This window comes from Trachypithecus francoisi, unplaced genomic scaffold (genome assembly GCF_009764315.1).
Source record: "Trachypithecus francoisi isolate TF-2019V2 unplaced genomic scaffold, Tfra_2.0 Lachesis_group4, whole genome shotgun sequence".
Taxonomy (NCBI): domain Eukaryota; kingdom Metazoa; phylum Chordata; class Mammalia; order Primates; family Cercopithecidae; genus Trachypithecus; species Trachypithecus francoisi.
The window spans coordinates 117336092-117358094 of record NW_022681469.1 but is presented as its reverse complement, the minus strand read 5'-3'; the positions used below and the strand labels follow the sequence as shown (position 1 = coordinate 117358094).

Genomic DNA, 22003 nt, shown 5'->3' with positions numbered 1-22003 from the left:
TACCTGTAATCCCAGCACTTTGGGAGGCCGAGGCGGGCGGATCACGAGGTCAGGAGATCAAGACCATGCTGGCTAACACGGTGCAACCCCGTCTCCACTAAAAATGCAAAAAATTAGCCCAGTGTGGCAGCGGGCGCCTATAGTCCCAGCTACTTGGGAGGCTGAGGTAGGAGAATGGCGTGAACCCGGGAGGTGGAGCTTGCAGTGAGCCGAGATCGCGCCATTGCACTCCAGCCTGGGTGACTGAGTGAGATTCCGTCTCAAAAAAAAAAAAAATTTTTTTTTGTAGAGATGGGGTCTCACTTATTGCCCAAGCTGGTCTTAAACTTCTGGGCTCGGCCGGGCGCGGTGGCTCAAGCCTGTAATCCCAGCACTTTGGGAGGCCGAGACGGGCGGATCACGAGGTCAGGAGATCGAGACCATCCTGGCTAACACGGTGAAACCCCGTCTCTACTAAAAATACAAAAAACTAGCCGGGCGAGGTGGCGGGCGCCTGTAGTCCCAGCTACTCGGGAGGCTGAGACAGGAGAATGGCGTGAACCCGGGAGGCGGAGCTTGCAGTGAGCTGAGAGCCGGCCACTGCACTCCAGCCTGGGCGGCAGAGCAAGACTCCGTCTCAAAAAAAAAAAAAAAAAACTTCTGGGCTCAAGCACTCCGCCCACCTCAGCCTACCAAAGTCCTGGGATTACTGGCACGAGCCACAGTGCCCAGCCTATAATTTTGTATTTTTCATTTTTAGAAGACAGAGTCAGGCCGGGCACTGTGGCTCTCACCTGTAAGCCCAGCCCTTTGGGAGGTTGAGGCGAGTGAATCACCTGAGGTCAGGAGTTTGAGACCAGCCTGGCCAAAGTGGTAAAATCCCATCTCTACTAAAAATACAAAAATTAGCCAGGCATGGTGGCAGGTACCTGTAATCCCAGTTACTCAGGAGGCTGAGAGAGGAGAATCACTTGAACCCGGAAGGCAGAGGTTGTAGTGAGCCGAGATTGCGCCATTGCACTCCGGCCTGGGTGGTAAGAGTAAAACTCCATCTCAAAAAAGAAGAAGACAGGATCTGACTCTGTCATCTAGGCTGAAGTGTAGTGGCATTTTATTTTTGATGCTTAAATTGCCACCCTGTGGCTAGTGAATATCCTTTTAAGCTCTTTGTAGTGATAACATCTCCAATTAGCCATAAAAAAAACTTTTGCTTTTTGTCGTTGTTGTTTTTTGGGAAGGGGTCTCACTCTGTTGTCCAGGCTGGAGTGCAGTGGAGCAATCAAGGCTCACTGCAGCTTTGACCTCCCCAGGCTCAGGTGATCCTCCCACTTCAGGCCCCTGAGCAACTGGGACTTACAGGCATGGGCCACCAGGACTGGCTAATTCTGTGTTTTTTTTGGGGGGGGTCTCACTATGCTGCTCAGGTTGGTCTCAAACTCCTGAGCTCGAGCGATCCACCTGCCTTGCCCTCCCAAAGTGCTGGGATTACAAGGAAACTTGTTTTCTGACAGCTGGATATTCTAGGCCCAGTTAGTTTTCTATCTCAAACATAGAATTGGCTACTCATTCCAAGAGCCTTGGCCGTATTTTATTCAAACATCCTGTTAGAGACCAAAATTTGGGGCCAGGCCCAGTGGCTCATACCTGTAATCCCAACACTTTGGGAGGTTGAGGCGGGCAGATCACAAGGTCAGGGGTTCAAGACCAACCTGGCCTACATAGTGAAACCCCATCTCTGCTAAAAATACAAAAATTAGCAGAGTATAGTGGCACGTGCCTGTAGGCCCAAGCTACTTGGGAGGGTGAAGCGGGAGAATCGCTTGAACCTGAGAGACAGAGGTTGCAGTGAGCCAAGGCCACGCCATTGCACTCCAACGTGGGTGACAGAGTGAGATTCCATCTCAAAAAAAAAAAAAAAATTTGGGCCACAGGAATACAGATTTTTATGGTTTCAGAAGAGTGTTGATAGCATCGCAGGATGACAGTAGAGAAAAATTACCTTTTATTGAAAAGCGAAAGCTCGGCCGGGCGCTGTGGCTCAAGCCTGTAATCCCAGCACTTTGGGAGGCCGAGATGGGCGGATCACGAGGTCAGGAGATCGAGACCATCCTGGCGAACACGGTGAAACCCCGTCTCTACTAAAAAATACAAAAAACTAGACAGGCGAGGTGGCGGGCGCCTGTAGTCCTAGCTACTCGGGAGGCTGAGGCAGGAGAATGGCGTAAACCCGGGAGGCGGAGCTTGCAGTGAGCTGAGATCCGGCCACTGCACTCCAGCCTGGGCGACAGAGCGAGACTCTGTCTCAAAAAAATAAATAAATAAATAAAAATAAAATAAAAGCGAAAGCTCATGAATTTATGCAGATATTTTAAACTTTTTTTTTTTTTTTGAGACAGAGTCTCACTCTGTCACCCAGGCTGACGTGCTATGGCATGATCTTGGCCCACTGCAATCTCTGCCTCACAGTTTCAAGCAATTCTCCTGCCTCTGCCTCCCAAGTAGTTGGGACTACAGGCACCTGCCACCATGCTGGGCTAATTTTTGTATTTTTATTTTATTTTATTTATTTATTTTTTTGAGACGGAGTCTTGTTCTGTCGCCCAGGCTGGAGTGCAGTGGCGCCATCTCGGCTCACTGCAAGCTCCACCTCCCAGGTTCACGCCATTCTCCCGCCTCAGCCTCCTCAGTAGCTGGGACTACAGGCGCCCGCCACCACGCCCAGCTAATTTTTTTTGTATTTTTAGTAGAGACAGGGTTTCACTATGTTAGCCAGAATGGTCTCGATCTCCTGACCTCGTGATCTGCCCGTCTCGGCCTCCCAAAGTGCTGGGATTACAGGCGTGAGCCACCGCGCCTGGCCTTTGTATTTTTAGTAGAGATGGGGTTTCACCATGTTGGCCAGGCGGGTCTTGAAATCCTGACCTCAGGTGATCCACCCACCTCAGCCTCTCAAAGTATTGGGACTACAGCCGTGAGCCACTGTGCCCGGCCAGGTATCTTAAACTTAATTATAATTTACTAAGCTCTTTCTTGTACTAACATTAAAGTATTTTAATTTATTTTCTCCTCTTTTCTGAGATTTTAAAAAATATTCTCTGTACTATGTAACATTTTTTTAAAATCAAATTTTACTTACTTTGCTTTAAAGTATTAGACCAAGTCATGCGTTTAAATAACAATACTATTTAAAGCTTTACAAGCTTTAATTTTCTAAAACAAGAGCGGGTCTTCTCCAAGAACATTATAAAAGAATAGCCACAATTCCTTCGTTGTTTTATTCTTTCACTTTTTAACAGCTTTATTGAGGGAAAGCTTACATACAATATGCTTCATGTTTAAAGTGTAATTTGGATCAGTCACAGTGGCTCACGCCTGTAATCCCAGCACTTTGGGAAGCCGAGACAGACGGATCATTTGAACCCAGGAGTTCGAGGCCAGCCTGGGCAACATAGTGAGACCCCAGTTTCTACAAAAAACTATTAAAAAATAACTGGGCATGGCAGCGTGTCCCTGTTGTCCCAGCTACTTGGAAGGCTGAGGTGGAGGATTGCTTAAGCCCAGTAATTCAAGGCACAGTGAGCTAGGAGGGCGCCACTGCCCTTCAGCCTGGGCAACAGGGCAATACCTTATCTCAGTAAATACATAAATGTATAAAATTTGACACACATATGTACTGTGAAACCATTACTACAAAGAAGAAAATGAACAAGGGAATTATGCCCCCCAAATTTGCTCACACCTTGTTAAATCCCTCACTCTCGTCCATTTCTCTTCTTTTCTTTTCTTTTTTTTTTAGACAAAGTCTCTCTCTATTGCCCAGGCTGGAGTGCAGTGGCATGATCTTGGCTCATTGCAACCTCTGCCTCCCAGGTTCAAGCGATTCTCATGCCTCAGCCACTTGAGTATCTGGGATTACATGCATCCGCCACCACACCTGGCTAATTTTTGCATTTTTAGTAAAGACAGGGTTTCTCCATGTTGGCCAGGCTGGTCTTGAACTCCTGGCCTCAAGTGATCCACCCGCCTTGGCCTCCCAAGGTGCTGGGATTACAGGTGTGAGCCACCGTGGCTGGCCTCTACTTACCTGTTGATATGTATGTGGTTGTTTCCAGTTTGGGGTTATTATAATTAATGCCACCAAGAATATTCTGTGCAAGTCACAGTGTGGAAATATGATTTCATTTATCTTGGTTAAATACCTGGGAGTGGAATGGCTGAAGTCTACAGTACGTATATTTTTAACTTTTTCAGAAGCTACCAAATTGTCTTCCACATTGCTTTAAGTATTTTGCATTTTCACCAGCTGAGGGTGAGAATTCTAGTTGTCTTGTGTCCTCACTAACACTTGAGGTGGTCAGTGTTTTTTTTTTTTTTTTTTTTTTGAGACAGAGCCTCCCTCTGTCGCCCAGGCTGGAGTGCAGTGGTGCGATCTCAGCTCACAGTAACCTCCACTTCCTGGGTTCAAGCAGTTCTCTACCTCAGCCTCCCAAGTAGCTGTGATTACAGGCGTCCACCACCACACCTGGCTAACTTTTGTATTTTTAGTAGAGACGGGGTTACCAGGCTGGTCTTGAACTCGTGACCTCGTGATCTACCCACCTCCGCCCCGCAAAGTGCAGGGATTACAGGCATGAGCCACCGTGCCCAGACAGTTGAGTATCATTTTACATGCTCATGGCATCCATCTCCCCCCCCCTTTTTTTTTTGAGACAGAGTCTCGCTCTATCATGCAGACTGGAGTGCAGTGACGCAATCTCAGCTAACTGCAACCTCTACCTCCTGAGTTCAAGTGATTCTCCTGCCTCAGCCTCCTGAGTAGTTAGGACACGTACCACCATACCTGGCTAATTTTTGTATATATATGTATATTGTTTGAGACGGAATTTCCCTCTTGTTGCAATGGTGCAATCTCAGCTCACCACAACCTCTGCCTCCCAGGTTCAAGTGATTCTCCTGCCTCAGCTTCCTGAGTAGCTGGGATTACAGGCCTGCGTCACCACGCCCGGCTAATTTTGTATTTTTAGTAGAGATGAGATTTATCCATGTTGGTCAAGCTGGTCTCGAACTCCCGACCTCAGGTGATCCAACCACCTTGGCCTCCCAAAGTGCTGGGATACAGGCATGAGCCACCACTGACTAATTTTTGTATGTTAGGAGAGATGGGGTTTCGGCCATGTTGGCCAGGCTGCAACCTCCGACTCCCTGGTTCAAGCGATTCTCCTTTCTCAGCCTTCCAAGTAGCACGCCTGTCAGATCCTCCTGATCTCGGGAGATCTGCCTGTCTTACCCTCTAAAAGTGCTGGGATTACAGATGTGAGTGACTGTGCCAGGCTCATCCATGTATCTTCTGTGGTGAGTGTCAGTAAGTATTTGGTAGAATTCACCAGTAAAACCATCTGGTCCTGGAATTTTTTTTTTTTTTTAATTTTTTTGAGACAGTGTTTTACTTTGTCACCCAGACTGGAGTGCAATGGTGTGATCTCGGCTCACTGCAATCTCTGCAGTCCCCACTTGGCTTAAGTGATCTTGCTATGTTGCCCAGACTGATCTCAAACTCCTGATCATTTTTACTGTTATCTAAGTTCCTCAAGAGTCAATTTATAAAAAGATACCACCAGCATACTTGGATTATAATACATTTTAGTTACCAAACCAGGTTTGTATTTATTTCTATAGTCCCTAAAATCAGCTTGATTGGTGGTATACTTTAGAGTTTATTTATTTTTAAAAGCAGAAAAAGTGAGCTAGGTACAGCCACAGACACTGGCAGATTCCATCTTCTAAAGATGAATGTCTATGAGATATTCTTCCATCAATATCTGCAAGAATAGCTACAAGAATGTCTTCCAGGCTGTGCGTCGTGGCTCACGCCTGTAATCCCAGCAATTTGGGAGACCAAGGCGGGTAGATCACAAGGTCAGGAGATCGAGATCATCCTGGCTAACACGGTGAAAACCTGTCTCTACTAAAAATACAAAAAATTAGTCGGGCGTGGTGGCAGGTGCCTGTAGTCCCAGCTACTTGGGAGGCTGAGGCAGGAGAATGACATGAACCTGGGAGGTGGAGCTTGCAGTGAGCCAAGATCACACCACTGTCTCAAAACAAACAAACAAACAAACAAAAGAACAAAGTAAGAACTGATAAGCCAGAACAAAATAAGAACAAAATAAGCCAGAACTGCCCAGCAGACCTATTCCTGCATTTCTAACCCACAGCAATTATAACAAAGAACAAAATGATTGTTGTGGATGTAAGTCACCAAGTTTTGTGTTGATTTATATAGCAGTAGTAACTAACTGTAACAGACACCGTAGCTTTTCTTTTTTTTTTTTTTTTTTTTTTTTGAGACAGAGTCTTGCTCTGTCGCCCGGGGCTGGAGTGCAGTGGCCTGATCTCAGCTCACTGCGAGCTCCGCCTCCCGGGTTCACGCCATTCTCCTGCCTCAGCCTCCCGAGTAGCTGGGACTACAGGCGCCCGCCACCTCGCCCGTCTAGTTTTTTGTATTTTTTAGTAGAGACGGGGTTTCACCGTGTTAGCCAGGATGGTCTCGATCTCCTGACCTCATGATCTGCCCGTCTCGGCCTCCCAAAGTGCTGGGATTACAGACTTGAGCCACTGCGCCCGGCCTGGCTTTTCTTAACTTTGGTGCAAACTTCAGAATCTTTGCACAAATTAATTTAATTTAATTTTTTTTTTTTTCCGAGACGGAGTCTCTCTGTTGCCCAGGCTGGAGTGCAGTGGTGTGATCTTGGATCACTGCAACTTCCACCTCCCAGGTTCAAGCAATTCTCCTGCTTTAGCCTCTCAAGTAGCTGGGATTACACATGTGCACCAAGCCCAGCTAATTTTTGTATTTTTAGTAGAGACCGGGTTTTACCATGTTGGCCAGGCTGGCCTCAAACTCCCGACCTCGTGATTCACCTGTCTTGGCCTCCCAAAGTGCTGGCAAGAGCCACAGTACCCAGTCTCTTTGCACAAATTAAATATGTGATGCTGGTACTCCCAAAGTTGCATGTGTGGTAACTGCACCATCACCACAGAGAGGAAGTGAAAATTATATTTACTACACACTGGGCATGGTGGTTCATGCCTGCAATCCCAGCACTTTAGGAACTGAGGTGGGAGGATCACTTGAGCCCAGAAGTTCGAGGTCAGCGTAGGTAACACAGTGAGACCCTACTTCTACAGAAAATAAAAAAAAAATTAGCTGGGTGTGGTGGTGCACAACTGTAGTCCCAGCTACTTGGGAGGCTGAAACAGGAGGATCGCTTGAGCTCAGGAGGTTGAGGCTGCAGTAAGCCATGTTCTCACCACTGTACTCCAACCTGGGCGGCAGAGCGAGACTCTGTCTCAAATATATATATATTTGAGACAGAGTGGTAGACATAGGAATGTGCCACCATGCCTGGCTAATTTTTGTATTTTTAGTAGAGATGGGGTTTCACCACACTGGCCAGGCTGTGCTCAGCAAAAATTTTTTTTTGTAACAGAGAAGTGAAACATTAATGAATTCTTAAGAAATAGCTAGCACTTTCAAGTAAGGAGGTCTCCAAGATGAGACACGTTATGTTACTTGTTCTACTATAACATATATTTGTTAATTCCCTTTTATAACCAAAGAAACTCTTAAAAGTCATCTTCTCTTATAAATTTGGGTGCTTGACCTTTCCACAATCAAGGTTCATGGCTGCAGCCATGATTTCCAGGAAAGATTTTAAAGTAACCGGAAAAGATCCGCCCCTCCCAATCTAACTTCAGCCTTGCAGGAGAATTTGCTGATAACCATTGTTTTGGGGATTTGTTTTGGTTTGAGACAAGGTCTCGCTCTGTTGCCCAGGCTGGAGTGCAGTGGGATGCGACTGACCTCCCAGGCTCTGGTGATCCTCCCACCTCAGACTCCCAGGTGGCTGGGACTACAGGTGCATGCCATTGTGCCTGGCTAATTTTTTGTATTTTTTGTAGAGAAGACAAGGTTTCTCCATGTTGCCCAGGCTGGTCTTGACCTCCTGGGCTCAAACAATCTTCCCACCTCAGCCTCACAAAGTGCTGGGATTGTAGGTGTGAGCCACTATGCTCATGTGGCTGAGCTGAGGGCTTTTTTTTTTTTTTAAATAGTGGGTGGTGAATTCCTCATCATGTCACTGTCTCTCTGCCATTTCTGAACATTTTATTTCTTTCCTTTTCTTTTTCTTTTTATTTTGAGACGGAGTCTTGCTCTGTCGCCTAGGCTAGAGTGCAGTGGTGTGATCTCAGCTCACTGCAACCTCCTCATCTTGAGTTCAAGCGATTTTCCTGCCTTAGCCTTCCAAATGGCCCGGCTAATTTTTGTATTTTTAGTAGAGACTGGGTTTCGCCGTGTTGGCCGGGCTGGTCTCGAACTCCTGATTGCAAATGATCCACCCACCTCGGCCTCCCAAAGTGTTGGGATTATAGGCGTGAGCCTGAACATTTTTTTTTTCTTTTTTTGAGATGCAGTCTTGCTCTGTTGCCCAGGCTGGAGTGCAGTGGCATGATCTTGGCCCACTGCAACCTCTGCCTCCTGGATTTCAGCGATTCTCCTGCTCAGCCTCTCGAGTGGCTGGGATTACAAGTGCCCGCCACCACGCCCGGCTAATTTTTGTATCTTTAGTAGAGACAGGATTTCACCATCTTGGTCAGGCTGGTCTCGAACTCCTGACCTCGTGATCCCCCTGCCTTAACCTCTCAAAGTGCTGAGATTCCAGGCATGAGCCACCATGACTGGCCTGAACATTTTATTCCAAATTCTTGCAATGTGTCTCCACTCTTTAGAACAGGGTTATTCACCTAAGGGTCTTGAATGGTTCACAGATACAATTCAGGAAGTTTAGACTGGACACGGTGGCTCACACCTATAATCCCAGCACTTGGAGGGGCTGAAATGGGAGGATCACTTGAGCTCAGGAGTTTGAGACCAGCCTGGGCAACATAGTGAGACCCTGTCTCAAAAAAAAAAAAAAAAAATTCAGGAGGCTTGTAAACTTAAATGGGTATAAAATTACATCCTTATTTTAATTAACTTCTAACTGAAAAATTGCATTTATTTCATTTAAGGAGAAACCACCAACAGTATTAGCAGCAGCTGCTACTTTGCCACCAATGGAAATCAGGGGTCTTTTCTTTTCTTGTTTTTTATTTATGCGGTGTTTCACTGCGTCACCCAGGCTGGAGTCCTGTGGTGGCAGATCATAGCTTACTGCAGCCTCCAACCCATGGGCTTGAATGTTCCTCCCATCTCAGCCTCCCGAGTAGTTGGGACCACAGGCACACTCCACCACACTCGGCTAAAATTCTGTATTTTATTTTATTTATTTAGTTTTGAGACAGATCTTGCTTGCTCTATTGCCTAGGCTGGAGCACAGTGACATGATCTTGACTCACTGCAAGCTCTGCCTCCCAGGTTCAAGCGATTCTCCTGCCCCAGCCTCTAGAGTAGCTGGGATTACAGGCGCGTGCCACCACACCCAGGTAATTTTTTTGTATTTTTAGTAGAGATGGGGTTTCGCTGTGTTGACCAGGCTGGTCTTGAACTCCTGGCCTCAAGTGATCCAGTTGCCTTCGCCTCCTAAAGTGCTGGAATTATAGGGGTGAGTCACTGTGCCCGGCTGTTTTCCATATTTTTTGCAGAGTGGGGTAGGTCTCGTTCTGTTGCCAAGGCTGGTCTTGAACTCCTGGCCTCAAGTGATCTTCCTACCTCAGTTTTCCAAAGTGCTGGATTACAGATGTGAGCCACAGAGCTTGTTCAAATAAGGGATCTTTTCACAGCGCATCTAGTTTGTTTCAGAACCCAAAAGTATCATTCATGCTCATCACTGGCTGAAATTACAGTAGTTATGAGGGCTGCTATTAGAGCTTGCTGTTTAAAGTGTTAATAAAGAAGTATGTATATTACTACATCACCAGTTTAAAAAAAATTTTGATTAATTTTTAATTGTATTTAATATTTTGACTGAATTTCAGGGTAATTGGTTTTCCTTGCGAGTCTATGTATTTAATTCTCTGCGCTTTAAACATTATGCTGAGCAGGGCATAATAGTCTTCCCCAGACTGTCAGGGGCCTGAGGCACAAAAGAGATTAGAAACCCCTGGCCTGGGGTCTTTTAGGGGAGGGTAGGCACTGCAGAAACTTTCTGCCTAGCCAAATGCATGTTTTGGCCAAATGCATGTTTTTTTTCTTATTAAAGGATTTTGAGGCCAGGCACGGTGGCTCATGCCTATAAACCCAGCACTTTGGGAGACCGAGGCGGGTGGATCACCTGAGGTTAGGAGTTCAAGACCAGTCTGGCCAACATGGCGAAACCCAGTCTCTACTAAAAATACAAAAGTCAGCTGGGCGTGGTAGTGGGCACCTCTTGTCCCAGCTACTCGGGAGACTGAGGCAGGAGAATTGCTTGAACCCTGGAGGCAGAAGTTGCAGTGAGCCAACATTGCACCACTGCATTCTAGCCTGAGTGACAGAGCAAGACTGTCTCAAAAAAAAAAAGAAAGAAAAAGAAAAAGAAAAAAAAAAGGCTTTTGGACCGAGGCAGGAGAATTGCTTGAGGATAGGAGTTCGAGGCCAGCCTGGGAAACATAGCAAGACCCCTCATTTCTACAATAAAATTAAAAATTAGCAGGGTGTGGTGACACCTACCTGTAGTCCCAACTACTTGGGAGGCTGAGGTGGGAGGATCATTTGAGCCCAGGAGATTGAGGCTGCAGTGAGCTGTGATTGTCCCACTGCATTCCAGCCTGGGCAACAGATCAAGATGCTCTTTAAAATAAATAATGAATGAATACAGGATTTGGGGACAATGATTGAGATTCATTACTCAACATTCACATTAGTGCATTACTTTGCTTTTTTTTTTTTTTTCCTTTTTGAGACAGTCTCATTCTGTTGCCCAGGTTGGAGCTCAGTGGTGCAATCTTGGCTCACTGCAACCTCCACCTCCAGAGTTCAAGCGATTCTCCTGCCTCAGTCTCCTGAGTAACTGGAATTACAGGTGCCCGCCACCACGCTGGGTTAATTTTTGTATTTTTAGTAGAGATGGGGTTTCACCATATTGGCCAGGCTGGTCTCGAACTCCTGACCTCAAGTGATCTGCCTGCCTCGGCCTCCCAAAGTGTTGGGATTACAGGCATGAGTCACCGTGCCTGGCTGCTTTGCTGTCTCTTAATACTAGGGATGTAAGAGCCCCTCGACAGCGCAGGAAGTTTCTTTCTTTCTTTCTTTTTTTTTTTTTTTGAGATGGACTCTGGCTCTGTCGCCCAGGCTGGAGTGCAGTGGCGTGATCTCGGCTCACTGCAAGCTCCGCCTCCTGGGTTCTCGCTATTCTCCTGCCTCAGCCTCCTGAGTAGCTGGGACTACAGACGCCCACCACCAAACCCGGCTAATCCACCCGCCTTGGCCTCCCAAAGTGTTGGGATTACAGGCATGAGCCACTGCACCCGGCTATGATCTTTCTTCCGTCACTGTCCTCCTCCTCTGCTGCCCCACCCTGGCCCGTTGCCCTCACCCAGACCCACCACAGCCTCCCTGGACCCCGCCTCATTTTGCTGACTCCAATCCATCCTTGCCCCAACCCTCTGGCTACAGGGTGATCTCAGCTCCCATTTTAATTGGCATTGGCTCCCAGCACCTTCCAAACTCCCTGGCTTGGCATTCGAGGCTCTCTCTACCTTGCAGGTCTCATATCCCACCTCGCTGCTCCTGTAACTGCAGTCCCCCATGCCCCCAACACCCAGCGTCACAGTCAGCCAGGGCACTCGTGGTCCCAAAACTTGGCTCAGCTATCCCATGGTCCTGGCCTGGCACAGAGCAGGCATCTGAAATGCTTGTTGAAGAACAAATGAAACCCACTTGAAAATGTTGCTGCCGTCTGTGCAACTGCTGTGATTTCGCCAGAGCCCCCACTGAGTGTGGGCTGTCTGGAAGCACCCTCTTGAGTGACAGATCTGAGGATCTCACCCTGGTGGCCAGACTGAAGAGAGAGCTCCCTTTTCACTGACCTCCTGGGCCTTCCTGCCGCATCCCTTGGGAGAGCCCGGGGGGGTCACCGTATCATCTTCTCCTGCTGTCCCCCCCGAATTCACTTTAACCTGGGAACTCCCCAGGAACAGCGCCTGCCCCCCTTAGGATGGGCACAGATCCTCTCCCACAGTCTTATACTCTACGTGTGTGTGTATGTGCATGAGCCCCCCATTAAGCGAGGGCGACAGCCATCAGTGCTTTTGCCTGCTTCTGTGCTGATTCTGTTTTGAACATTCAGCATGGAGAGTGGCCTCTGCTGTGGCCGACTACATCAGGAGGAAAGGACAGGAGGGCCTGAAGGCTGGCACACTCTGTGTCCAAGTCTTTTTTTTTTGAAAAGGAGTCTCACTCTGTTACCCAGGCTGGAGTGCAATCTTGGCTCACTGCAACCTCCACCTCCTGGGTTCAAGCGATCCTCCCACCTCAGCCTCCCAAGCAGCTGGGATTACAGGCGTGCACCACCACACCTGGCCAGTTTTTTTTTTGTTTGTTTTTGTTTTTTGTATTTTTGGTAGAGGAGGGGTTTCACCATGTTGGCCAGGCTGGTCTCAAACTCCTGACCTCAGGTGATTTGCCTGCCTTGGCCCCCCCAAAGTGCTGGGATTACAGGCGTGAACCACTGCCCCCGTCCGGTGGGTCCAAGTCTTAAGTCTGCCCCTGTTCCTCTGCCCAATCCAAGCCTCAGTCCAGAGCCTGCTCTGTTCTTGTTGGAGTGGAATGGGGGCTTGCACTTGGCCTGGCATAGACCCCAAACCACCAGGGCACGGGGGCAGAAGGGCTCCAGCCACAACTGAATGGAGGTGCTGGAAGCAGAGGTAGCAGGGTGCTCTCCTGATGGCTGAATTTGTATTCTTTCCTTACCATGGTGGCAGCAGGGGGCCCTGCTCTGTCACTTCCTGGTGATTTTGTGCATGGGGACCGGGTGACTGATAGCCCTGGGAGCCGCCCAAGGGTGTTCATGCCCCTTTTATGGGGAGGAGGCTGTGAGTCTTAGTCACAGTCCTAAGAGATTTAGATGTCTGGGATCTGAAATTCGCATCACTGGCCAGGCACAGTGGCTCATGCCTATAATCCCAGCCCTTTGAAAGGCTGAGGTGGGTGGATCACCTCCCACCCAGGATTGCTCAGGAGTTGGAGACCTGCCTAGCCAACATGGTGAAACCCTGTCTCTACCAAAAATAATTACCTGGGCGTGGTGGTGCACGCCTGTAGTCCCAGATACTTGGGAGGCTGAGGTGGGAGGATAGTTTGAGCCCAGGAAGTTGAGGCTGCAAGTGAGCCAAGATCATGCCACTGCACCTGTCTCAAAAAAGAAAAAGAAAGAAAAGGAAAGAAGAGAAAGAGAGAGAAAGAGAAGAGAGAGGAAGGAAGGGAGGGAGGGAGGGAGGGAGGGAGGAAGGAAGGAGAAAGAAAGAAAGATAGATGGATACATCATTAGCCCAAGCCCTGCAAGGCCAGTCCTGGGCAAGGGGACCATGGGTCTCTGATCCCACGTCTGGGGCATTGAGGGGAAGGCAGAGGTTTGGCTTAGTAGGAACAAGATCTTTCTTGGACATGGGGTACTGGGACTGCCAGCAGGCAGTGTCTCCTGAGCCTGGGGTCATGGGAGCCACAGCTGGAATTCCACCTGTGGGTAGGTGTGGGGTGGGAATGGGACCGGGTGGGACAGGGTGTGAATAGGGTGGAGTGCGGTGGGTGGGAGGGCTCTTTAAGCTTCTTGTAAGTTTAAGTCTACGACCGAGCTGGGAAATCCAGCCTCTTCCATTGCCCAATCCCCTAAGGGCTAATATGGAGACATTCTGCCCTGCCGCCCTGTCCACACCGCCAGACTTCATAGATCTGCCCCAAAACGCCTTTACCCTCCTAGTCGGAGCCCGGACTCCTCCTCCTAGCATCCAAGGTCTCCGTATGACTTGGGCGTGCTCCCCATCCCTGTGTCCTGAATGCCCCCTCCTCTCTTTCCAGCACCCCTAGTTGTTGCCACCCCCATCTCTCTGCCTCACAGCTCCACTAAAACCCCCTCCCGATCCTAAGCCCTAACCCTTGCTATTGGGTCCTCTTTCAGGTGCTGCCCGATGGCCCATGGGGAGTCCCTCAGCTATCCCACCAGAGACACAGCTGTAAGGGGGCCTGGCAGGTGTCAGGCCACACTGAGCTGGACAGGGGTCTCTGAGAGTGGCTGCCCCGCAGTCCCCGCCTTCCCCGTGGGAGAAAGGACGACAGGAGAGTCGGGTGCAGTCCCTAAAACAGGCTTTTAATAACATCGTGTCTTCACTGAAGAGCTTGGCGTGTCCCACCCGGGCGGCGCCGCGGGCTAGTAGAAGGAGTACTGGTTCTCCACGGCGCGCGCGCGGCCGGGCGCGGCCTCCGGGGGCTCCTCGGCAGCGGCGGCGGCGGCCACGGCCTCCAGCAGGCGCTCGGCGCTGTTGCTGCGGCTCCGCACGCTGACCGGGCCCTCGACGGGGCGCGTGGGGGCTGGCCCCGACGCGGCCGAGGACGACGAGGCGGACGACGAGGAGGCGCCGGCGGCGTCGGAGGGCGAGGCGGGCGGGCAGGCAGCTGCGGCCAGGCTGGAGAAGTAGTGCTGGCCGGGCGGGTCGCTCCAGCAGGCTGGGGGCGCTGGCGCGGCAGGGGGCGCGGGGCCCGGCTCTGCAACGAGGCGGCAGCAGGGCGTGAGTGGGGACCTGGGCTGGCCACATCCTGGAGGGAGGCCGGGATCCCTCAGGGGGCCAGGACTCACGCTCAGGTTTCCGAGTTGCAGCCCATGTCCTCGGACACATATGCACGCACACCCGCACATATGCATAAACAGGAACACACATACATACACGTACCTAACCACGCGTGTGCACGCCCATACAGCCACACGCACACGATGCACACGCTCGCACAGCACACACACAAGCACATGCGCGCCCATGCACGCATGCACACACGTGCACGTATATACGCACACGCATACACATGCACGCAATGCACATGCTCATGCATATTCACGCGCACACGCACACGTAAACGTACACACACGGGCACATGCGTGCACATGCACACATACACTCATGCACACACACAACCACACGCATGCACATGCACCCATGCCCTTAGTGCTGGGTCACAGCAGCTTTGCTCTGAGCCTCCCCCGTGCAGGGGTTGGGAATCCACACCCACAGCTCCTTTCGTCCCACTTGCCCCAATCCACACCCCCGTCCCCACCCCCATACGCCCACCTGCACTGCTCTTGGGCACCCCGTTCCCCTTGCAAGGAATCATTAGGGACCTGGCTGCCTCAGGGCTGCCACTTCTGCCTCCACTCCTGCTGACCTGACTGCTTGCAATTGCTGTGGCTAGGCTAGGGTGGGAGGGACACAGCTGAGGCTGTGGGACAGGAGACCTGGGGCTCATCCTACCACAGGGGACACCTTCTTGAGTAATCAAGGGGGTCTTCTTGAGTAATCACATGGGCCAGGTGGCAGCATCTTACCTGGCGGGGGGCCCTGGGCCCGCACATAGCTGCGAAGGGTGATATCGGCAGAACCCCCTGACTCCAGTGGGATAGGGTGTGTGTGGAAGTGGCGGAGCATGTCAAGCACAGACTGGAACCACAGGTGCTGTACGTGACACTGGCCGTGGCCGTTCAGGGACAGGCGCAGGTGCTGTGGGTACAGGTGGGTGTGGTCAGGGGTGTGTCCGGGGCTGGGCAACTGGGTAAGTGCCTTTGGGGGTTGATGGAAGGACCAAGGCTCACAGGGACTGTATGGGGCTGTGTCAGAGCCAGGGGGCCCCTCACACCTGAGCCCCATCTGGGGATGGGGAATGGGGGCAACGGACCCAGGCTGGGATGGAAGGCACCAAGCACTGTCCCCATGCTGGGACACTCCTACTATGGGCCCATGTCCTACACACCTCTAATCTCTAATCCTCTCCCTAACGCCAGAAGACAGGGATTACTGCTCCCATGTTAGAGATGGGAAAACAAAGGCCCAGGGAGGGTGAGTGACTGGCCCACGGTCACAGAGCACAGAGCAGGGAAGAAAACTCCTGTTTGGGTGGTTCCCCTAGCCCAGGGGGCTAGAGGTTGGGCCTCTGTCCCCGCAGAGCCAAAACCCAGGGCGTGGAAAACTCCCCCGGGCTGGCTAGGGAGGAGTGACCGAACAGGGCTGGCTTCTCTCTGGGTCTCTAGAGCCTGCATGAGGCAGGTGCCTCAGGGTAAGAAACCATAGGCCTGTGGTGTCTAGTGGTGAGCCGCAGGTCTCTGACTTAAGCCCTATTTTGCTCAACATGTATCCCAGTGCAGAAAAAAGTGGCTATCTCTGGGGTGTGTGTGGCAACAGGGGAGCTAAGAGGAGTGGTCTGAGGGTACACATATAGCCCCAAGCCCAGGAAGGGGAGCTGGTCTGGCCACCTACATAAAAGACAGACAATCCGCCGGGTGCGATGGCTCACGCCTGTTATCCTAGCACTTTGGGAGGCTGAGGGGAGTGGATCACTGGAGGTCAGGAGTTCAAGACTAGCCTGGCCAACATGGTGAGATTCCCCCCATCCCTTTAAAAACCAAACATACAACAAAATACAGACAATCCCTGGAGCAGGGTGGCAGTCCCACAAGTGAGCTCTGCCACTTAGCAGAATAAGTTGCCAGGACAATGCAGGGACTCAGCCCGAGAGAAACAGCACAGAGGGGTCCCACCACAGCCTCATAGCCGGGCAGAGCCTGCGCAGGGCACAGCCGGGCCCCAGGGGTGAGGAGAGGCAAGTCGGACACATCCCAATCTTCTGCCAGACCTTCCAGATGTTTATTCCGTGAAGGTGGAAAGAGTTGCCTCTGGGAAGGTAGTGATCTTCCCTCCCAGGAGGTATGTAAGCGGGAGGCTGGGGTTCCTGCTTTGTCCCACCATTCAATTATCAAGCATGGAGCAGTCATCTCCACTCTAGGAGAAGAGCAGCTGGGTAGAGAGGTGAGAGGCAGGTTCAAGGCTGGGTCCCGTTCCAGGAAGGAGAGGAGCTTCCTGCCCACCCTGTGTTCCCCCATCCTAGCCTCTGGCTTGGGGATGAGTCAGATCCAGGCCCTCTGGAAGGCTGCCTGGAGCAGCACTGGCTGAGAAGTAAACGCACGTCACCAGGGATGGCCTTAAGCACCTGGTTGTCGGAGGAACTGAAAGAGTGGCTGCTTGCCAAGGAAATGTCCCTGGCGGAGGTGCTATCTCCTGCACGGTGGGGCCAACCCGGCGGAGGAGAGAAGCCACTAGAGGGTCTGCACTGGGTCACTAGGGGTTAGGGCAGCCGGGGTCCCTGCAGAGAGACACTGTCCCCCAGCTGCAGGCCTAGAGCAGGAGTCCTAAGGTTCTCCCTCCTCTAGTAGGGGCCGCCAGGAAATCTGTCCTGGCAGGAGCCTGGGCTGAGTGTTTCCTTATCGGAAACCTGGGATGCGGGGGCGGGCACTGAGGTTCCTGGCCCCTCTGGCCACATTGCACCCTCCCATAATCATTCGGCTTTGCTGTCAAATTTTCCTGTGAATTTCAGGTCAACAGGCCAGGTGCAGTGGCTCACGCCTGTAATCCCAGCACTTTGGGAGGCCAAGGCGGGTGGATCACCTGAGGTCAGGAGTTCGAGACCAGCCTGGCCGACATGGCGAAACCCCGTCTCTACTAAAAATACAAAAATTAGCCAGGTGTGGTGGTACGTGTCTGTAATCCCAGCTACTTGGGAGGCTGAGGCACAAGAATCGCTTGAACCCGGGAGGCGGAGGTTGCAATGAACTGAGATTGTACTTTTGTAATCCAGCCTGGAGGAGAGAGCGAGACTGTCTCAAACAAAAAAAACAAAAACAAAAACAAAGCATTTTAGGTCAATATAGCACACAATCCTCTTCCTTGAAAGCACACCGCCTGGGTGTACCATCATGCCTCTGATCCAGCTGGGCGCTGTTGGGATCGCCTTCCCGCCTGTCTTCGCCTCCACAATTCTCCCTCCCCTGCAGGTCTCTGATCAGGCTGTCCCGTTCGATGCTGAACCCCACCCCCTAGACCCTGCACAGCTCTCCCACTCAGCCCAGGTCCTCCTCCCCTGGTGGGTCTCTAGGGCTTGCCCGTGTGTAACTCTCGGGTTGGTGACCTGACCTGGGCAGGGAACAGGGGCTGTCTGGGGCGGGTGGGGCAGAAGGTGGGGCTCTGAGGGCCTTGGCTGGCTCTAGCCCCGCACTGTGGGATCTCTGGGTGGAGACCCTCAGAAGATCCAGTGCTATGAGATCCCCTTCTGGAGAATGGAGAGGCTGAAATAGGGCTGACTGCAGTCCGTCAGTGATGTGTAGGAGGGATGCAGGTGGTTCACGGAGCATGGCTGGGGTGAGCGAGGCCTATGGGAAGTCATGCCACACCGGTTCGCCTGCAGCTGCTTCTGAGGCACAGCCTCAGGACCGGGGTCACCATGACCCTCCTCCCTCAGGGCTGGCCACTGCACCCCCACGGCCCCCCACACACACTTGCCTTGGCCTTGCCCTGGAAGTTGAAAGTCAGCACGTACTCCCCAGGCCGAGTCTCACTTTGGCGGATCACGAAGAGGCCGTGGTTCCGGGGCCCTCCTGCCAGAACCAGTTGAGCAGCCTTGACCCGGGACAGTGTCCCATGGAACCAGGGGTAGTCGGACAGTTCCAGCTCCGGCTCAGCCTCGGGATCCGTCTCTGCACCCTCTTCCCCTGAGGTGGGGATGACAGTGTGAGGAACATGGGGGGAAGGAGAGAGGGAGGCATAGAAATAAAGTGAGAAAAGAGGCGACATCTTGATTGTTTTACATGCAAAATGCTGTTGGAATAATTTTTAAAATTTTTGTTGGTTTTTAGTTTTTATTTTTAATTTTTTGAGACAAAGTTTTGCTCTTGTCGCCTAGGCTGGAGTGTAATGGCACAATCCCAGTGGCTCACTGTAACCTCTGCCTCCGGGGTTCAAGCGATTCTCTTGCCTCAGCCTCTCGGGTAGCTGGGATTACAGGCGCCTGCCACTATACCCAACTAATTTTTGTATTTTTAGTAGAGATGGGGTCCGAAGTGCTGCGATTATAGGCGTAAGCCACTGTGCCCGGCCTTATTTTTTATTTTTTAGAGATGGGGTCTTGCTATGTTCCCCAGGCTGGTCTCAAACTCCTAGGTTCAAGTGATCCTCCTGCCTTGGCCTCCCAAAGTGCTGGGATTACAGATGGGAGCCAAAGCACCTGGCCTGAATATTTTTTTGTTTGAGACAGAGTCTTGCTCTGTTGCCCAGGCTAGAATGCAGTGGTGTGATCTCAACTTACTGCAACCTCGGTCTTGTAGGTTCAAGTGATTCTCTTGCCTCAGCCTCCTGAGTATTTGGGATTACAGTCATGCACCACTATGGCCAGGCTAATTTTTGTATTTTTAGTAGAGACAGCGTTTCACCATGTTGCCCAGGCCGGTCTTGAACTCCTGAGCTCAGGCAATCTGCCCATCTTGGCCTCCCAAAGTGCTGGGATTACAGGCGTGAGCCACTGTGCCCAGCCGAATAATTTTATTTATGTATTTATTTAACTTATTTTTTGAGATAGGGTCTTGCTCTGTCACCCAGGCTGAAGTTCAGTGGCACAACCATAGCTCACTGCAGCCTTAGCCTCCTGGGCTCAAGCAATCCTCCCACCTCAGCCTCCTGGGTAGCTAGGACTAAGCTTGAGTCACAATGCCTGGCTAATTTTTGTTTATTTTTTGTAGAGGCAGAGTCTTGCTTTGTTGCCCAGACTAGTCTAGAAGTCCTGGGCTCAAACGATCCTCCTGCCTTGGTTTCTTGAAGTGCTAAGATTACAGGTGTGAGCCACTGTGCCCAGCTGGAATAATTTCAAAGTTGGGCAGGGAGCTGACCCAACCCAATGGTGACGTCTATGAGGTAAAATGAGGCACAGAGCTGTGAAGGACTATCCTGGAGTTGCTCTGTAAGTCATCAACAAATTTAGGAACAAATCCAGTCGCCTGTTCCCAACCCCTGATTCCAACCCTCTGGACCCTTTTCTGTGAGCCCCTTCCTTCCCTCCCTCCCTCCGTCCTTTCTTCTTTTCTTTTCTTTTTTTTTCTTTTTTTTTTTTTATAGGGTCTCTCTCTGCCCAGGCTGGAGTGCAATGGTGTGATCACAGCTCACTGTAGCCTCGACCTCCTGGGCTCAAAGTGATCCTCGCACCTCGGCCTCCCAAGTAGCTGGGACTACAGGCACACCAACCTACAGGCAGGTTGGTGTGTACCAATCTGCCCAGATAATTAAAAAAAAAAGTTTGTGGCCAGGCATGGTGGCTCACGCCTGTAATTCCAGCATTTTGGGAGGCCAAGGCAGGAGGATCACTTGAGGTCAGGAGTTCAAGACCAGCCTGGCCAACATGGCAAAACCCCCATCTCTACTAAAAATACAAAAATCAGCCAGGTGTAGTGGTGGGTGCCTGTATTCTCAGCTACTCGGGAGGCTGAGACAGGAGAATCGCTTGAACTCGGCGGTGGAGGTTGCAGTGAGTTGTGATCTGCTACTACACTCTAGCGTGGGTGACAAAGTGAGACTCTGTCTCAAAAATTTTGTGCAGATAGGGTCTTGCTATGTTGTCTATGCTAGTCTCAAACTCCAGGCTTCAAGTGATCCCCAGCATCCCAAAGCACTGGCTGGGATTATAGGTGTGAGACACTGCACCCAGCTCCTGTGAGCATTTTCTTTTCTCTCTTTTTCTTTTTCTTTTTCTTTTTTTTTTTTTGAGACAGAGTCTCACTCTGTTGCCCAGGCTGAGTGCAGTGGCATGATCTTGGCTCACTGCAACCTCCGCCTCCCAGGTTCAAGTGATTCTCCTGCCTCAGCCTCCCGAGTAGCTGGGACTACATGTGTGCACCACCACTCCTGGCCAATTTTTGTATTTTTTGTAGTGATGGGGTTTTGCCATGTTAGCCAGGCTGGTCTTGAACTCCTGACGTCAGGTGATCCACCCGCCTTGGCCTCTCAAAGTGTTGGGATTTCAGGCGTGAGCCACTGTACCCGGCCCCTGTAAACATTTTCTATTGAAACTGGGTCCCGTGGGAGGGGCCAGGTTCCTAGACCAGTCTACAAAAGCCAGAAGTACTTCGGAGATGTGTGAAGGACCCAGGGGGATGAGATGTCACAGCTTCTGGGGCTTAGCAAGGTTTAGGGAGCCCACGGGTGGCCATGGCTGGGGGTGGGGGTCCAGGAGAGGTAGTGTGGGAAGAGCAGGCTGTCCCCATGGCACCTGTGTTATTGCTGTCACTGCCGCTGCCGCCTGGGGATTCCAGGGTCTGCAGAAAGGTCTCTAGTGGGACGTGGATCAGGGACTCTCTGACGGCATCTCGACCTCGGCTGTGGGGGGCTGTCACCACTGCACCCATGGCTGTCGTCTCTGGGGGCCGGGGTAGGTCAACTGCTGGGGAAATGGCAGGTAAGACACACGTATCTTCATCTGTCCACCATGAGTGTGCTCCTCCTCCAACCCTGTCCCCCTACCTACCATCAGTCAGGAGCTCACAGCTGCAGGAGGCCACGCGGCTGGCCAGACAGCCTCCTCGGGTACAGGAGAGCTCGGTGTCTTCCTCGCTGTCACTGTGGAGACAAGAAATGGAAGCCATGTCCTGCCGTGGGACTTGGACCCAAACCACAGGCTGCTTTCGTGGCCAGGCAGTGGCTGGCAGTCCCATGGCCCAGCATGTAGCCTTCCTGGCTCTGGTCACCTCTCTCTGCCTCCATGTCCCTCTGTCCCACCCTCCGCTGGCTCTGTAGCCACCATGTGATTGACCAGGCCACTGTTGGGGCTCAGAAAACAATATCCCAAAATATAGTCCTCAGCAGCAGCCTCAGAAACAAAAATGTTTTTCTCTGACCTTCTCCTGCCTACCTGTCTCTCAATCCTCTTCTCCCTAGAGGCACCAGAGAAACGGAAGTCCCTCTTTCCCAAGGTGGGTCACAGAAACCAGAACTCCTTTTTCCAAAACGTAGTCATAAAACCTAAAAATAT

At 51.2% G+C, this 22003-nt stretch overlaps 1 protein-coding gene across 7 annotated transcripts in view; it reads right to left on the bottom strand.

Moving 5' to 3' along the window:
- Positions 1 to 14244: 14244 nt before the first annotated feature.
- SH2B2 (SH2B adaptor protein 2) overlaps positions 14245 to 22003 on the bottom strand; it is a 37891-nt gene continuing 30132 nt past the window's right edge. For 5 of the 7 annotated variants that reach the window (XM_033192567.1, XM_033192568.1, XM_033192566.1 and 2 more), the window contains exons 5-9: positions 21500 to 21591; positions 21245 to 21415; positions 18493 to 18701; positions 15492 to 15663; positions 14245 to 14659 (exon numbers count right to left, since the gene is read on the bottom strand). In XM_033192567.1, coding sequence (XP_033048458.1) covers positions 14325 to 14659; positions 15492 to 15663; positions 18493 to 18701; positions 21245 to 21415; positions 21500 to 21591 — 979 coding nt within the window. In that variant the 3' untranslated portion in view covers positions 14245 to 14324. The remainder of the gene's footprint in view (positions 14660 to 15491; positions 15664 to 18492; positions 18702 to 21244; positions 21416 to 21499; positions 21592 to 22003) is intronic. The other 2 variants (XM_033192571.1, XM_033192572.1) reach the window with 1 other exon arrangement.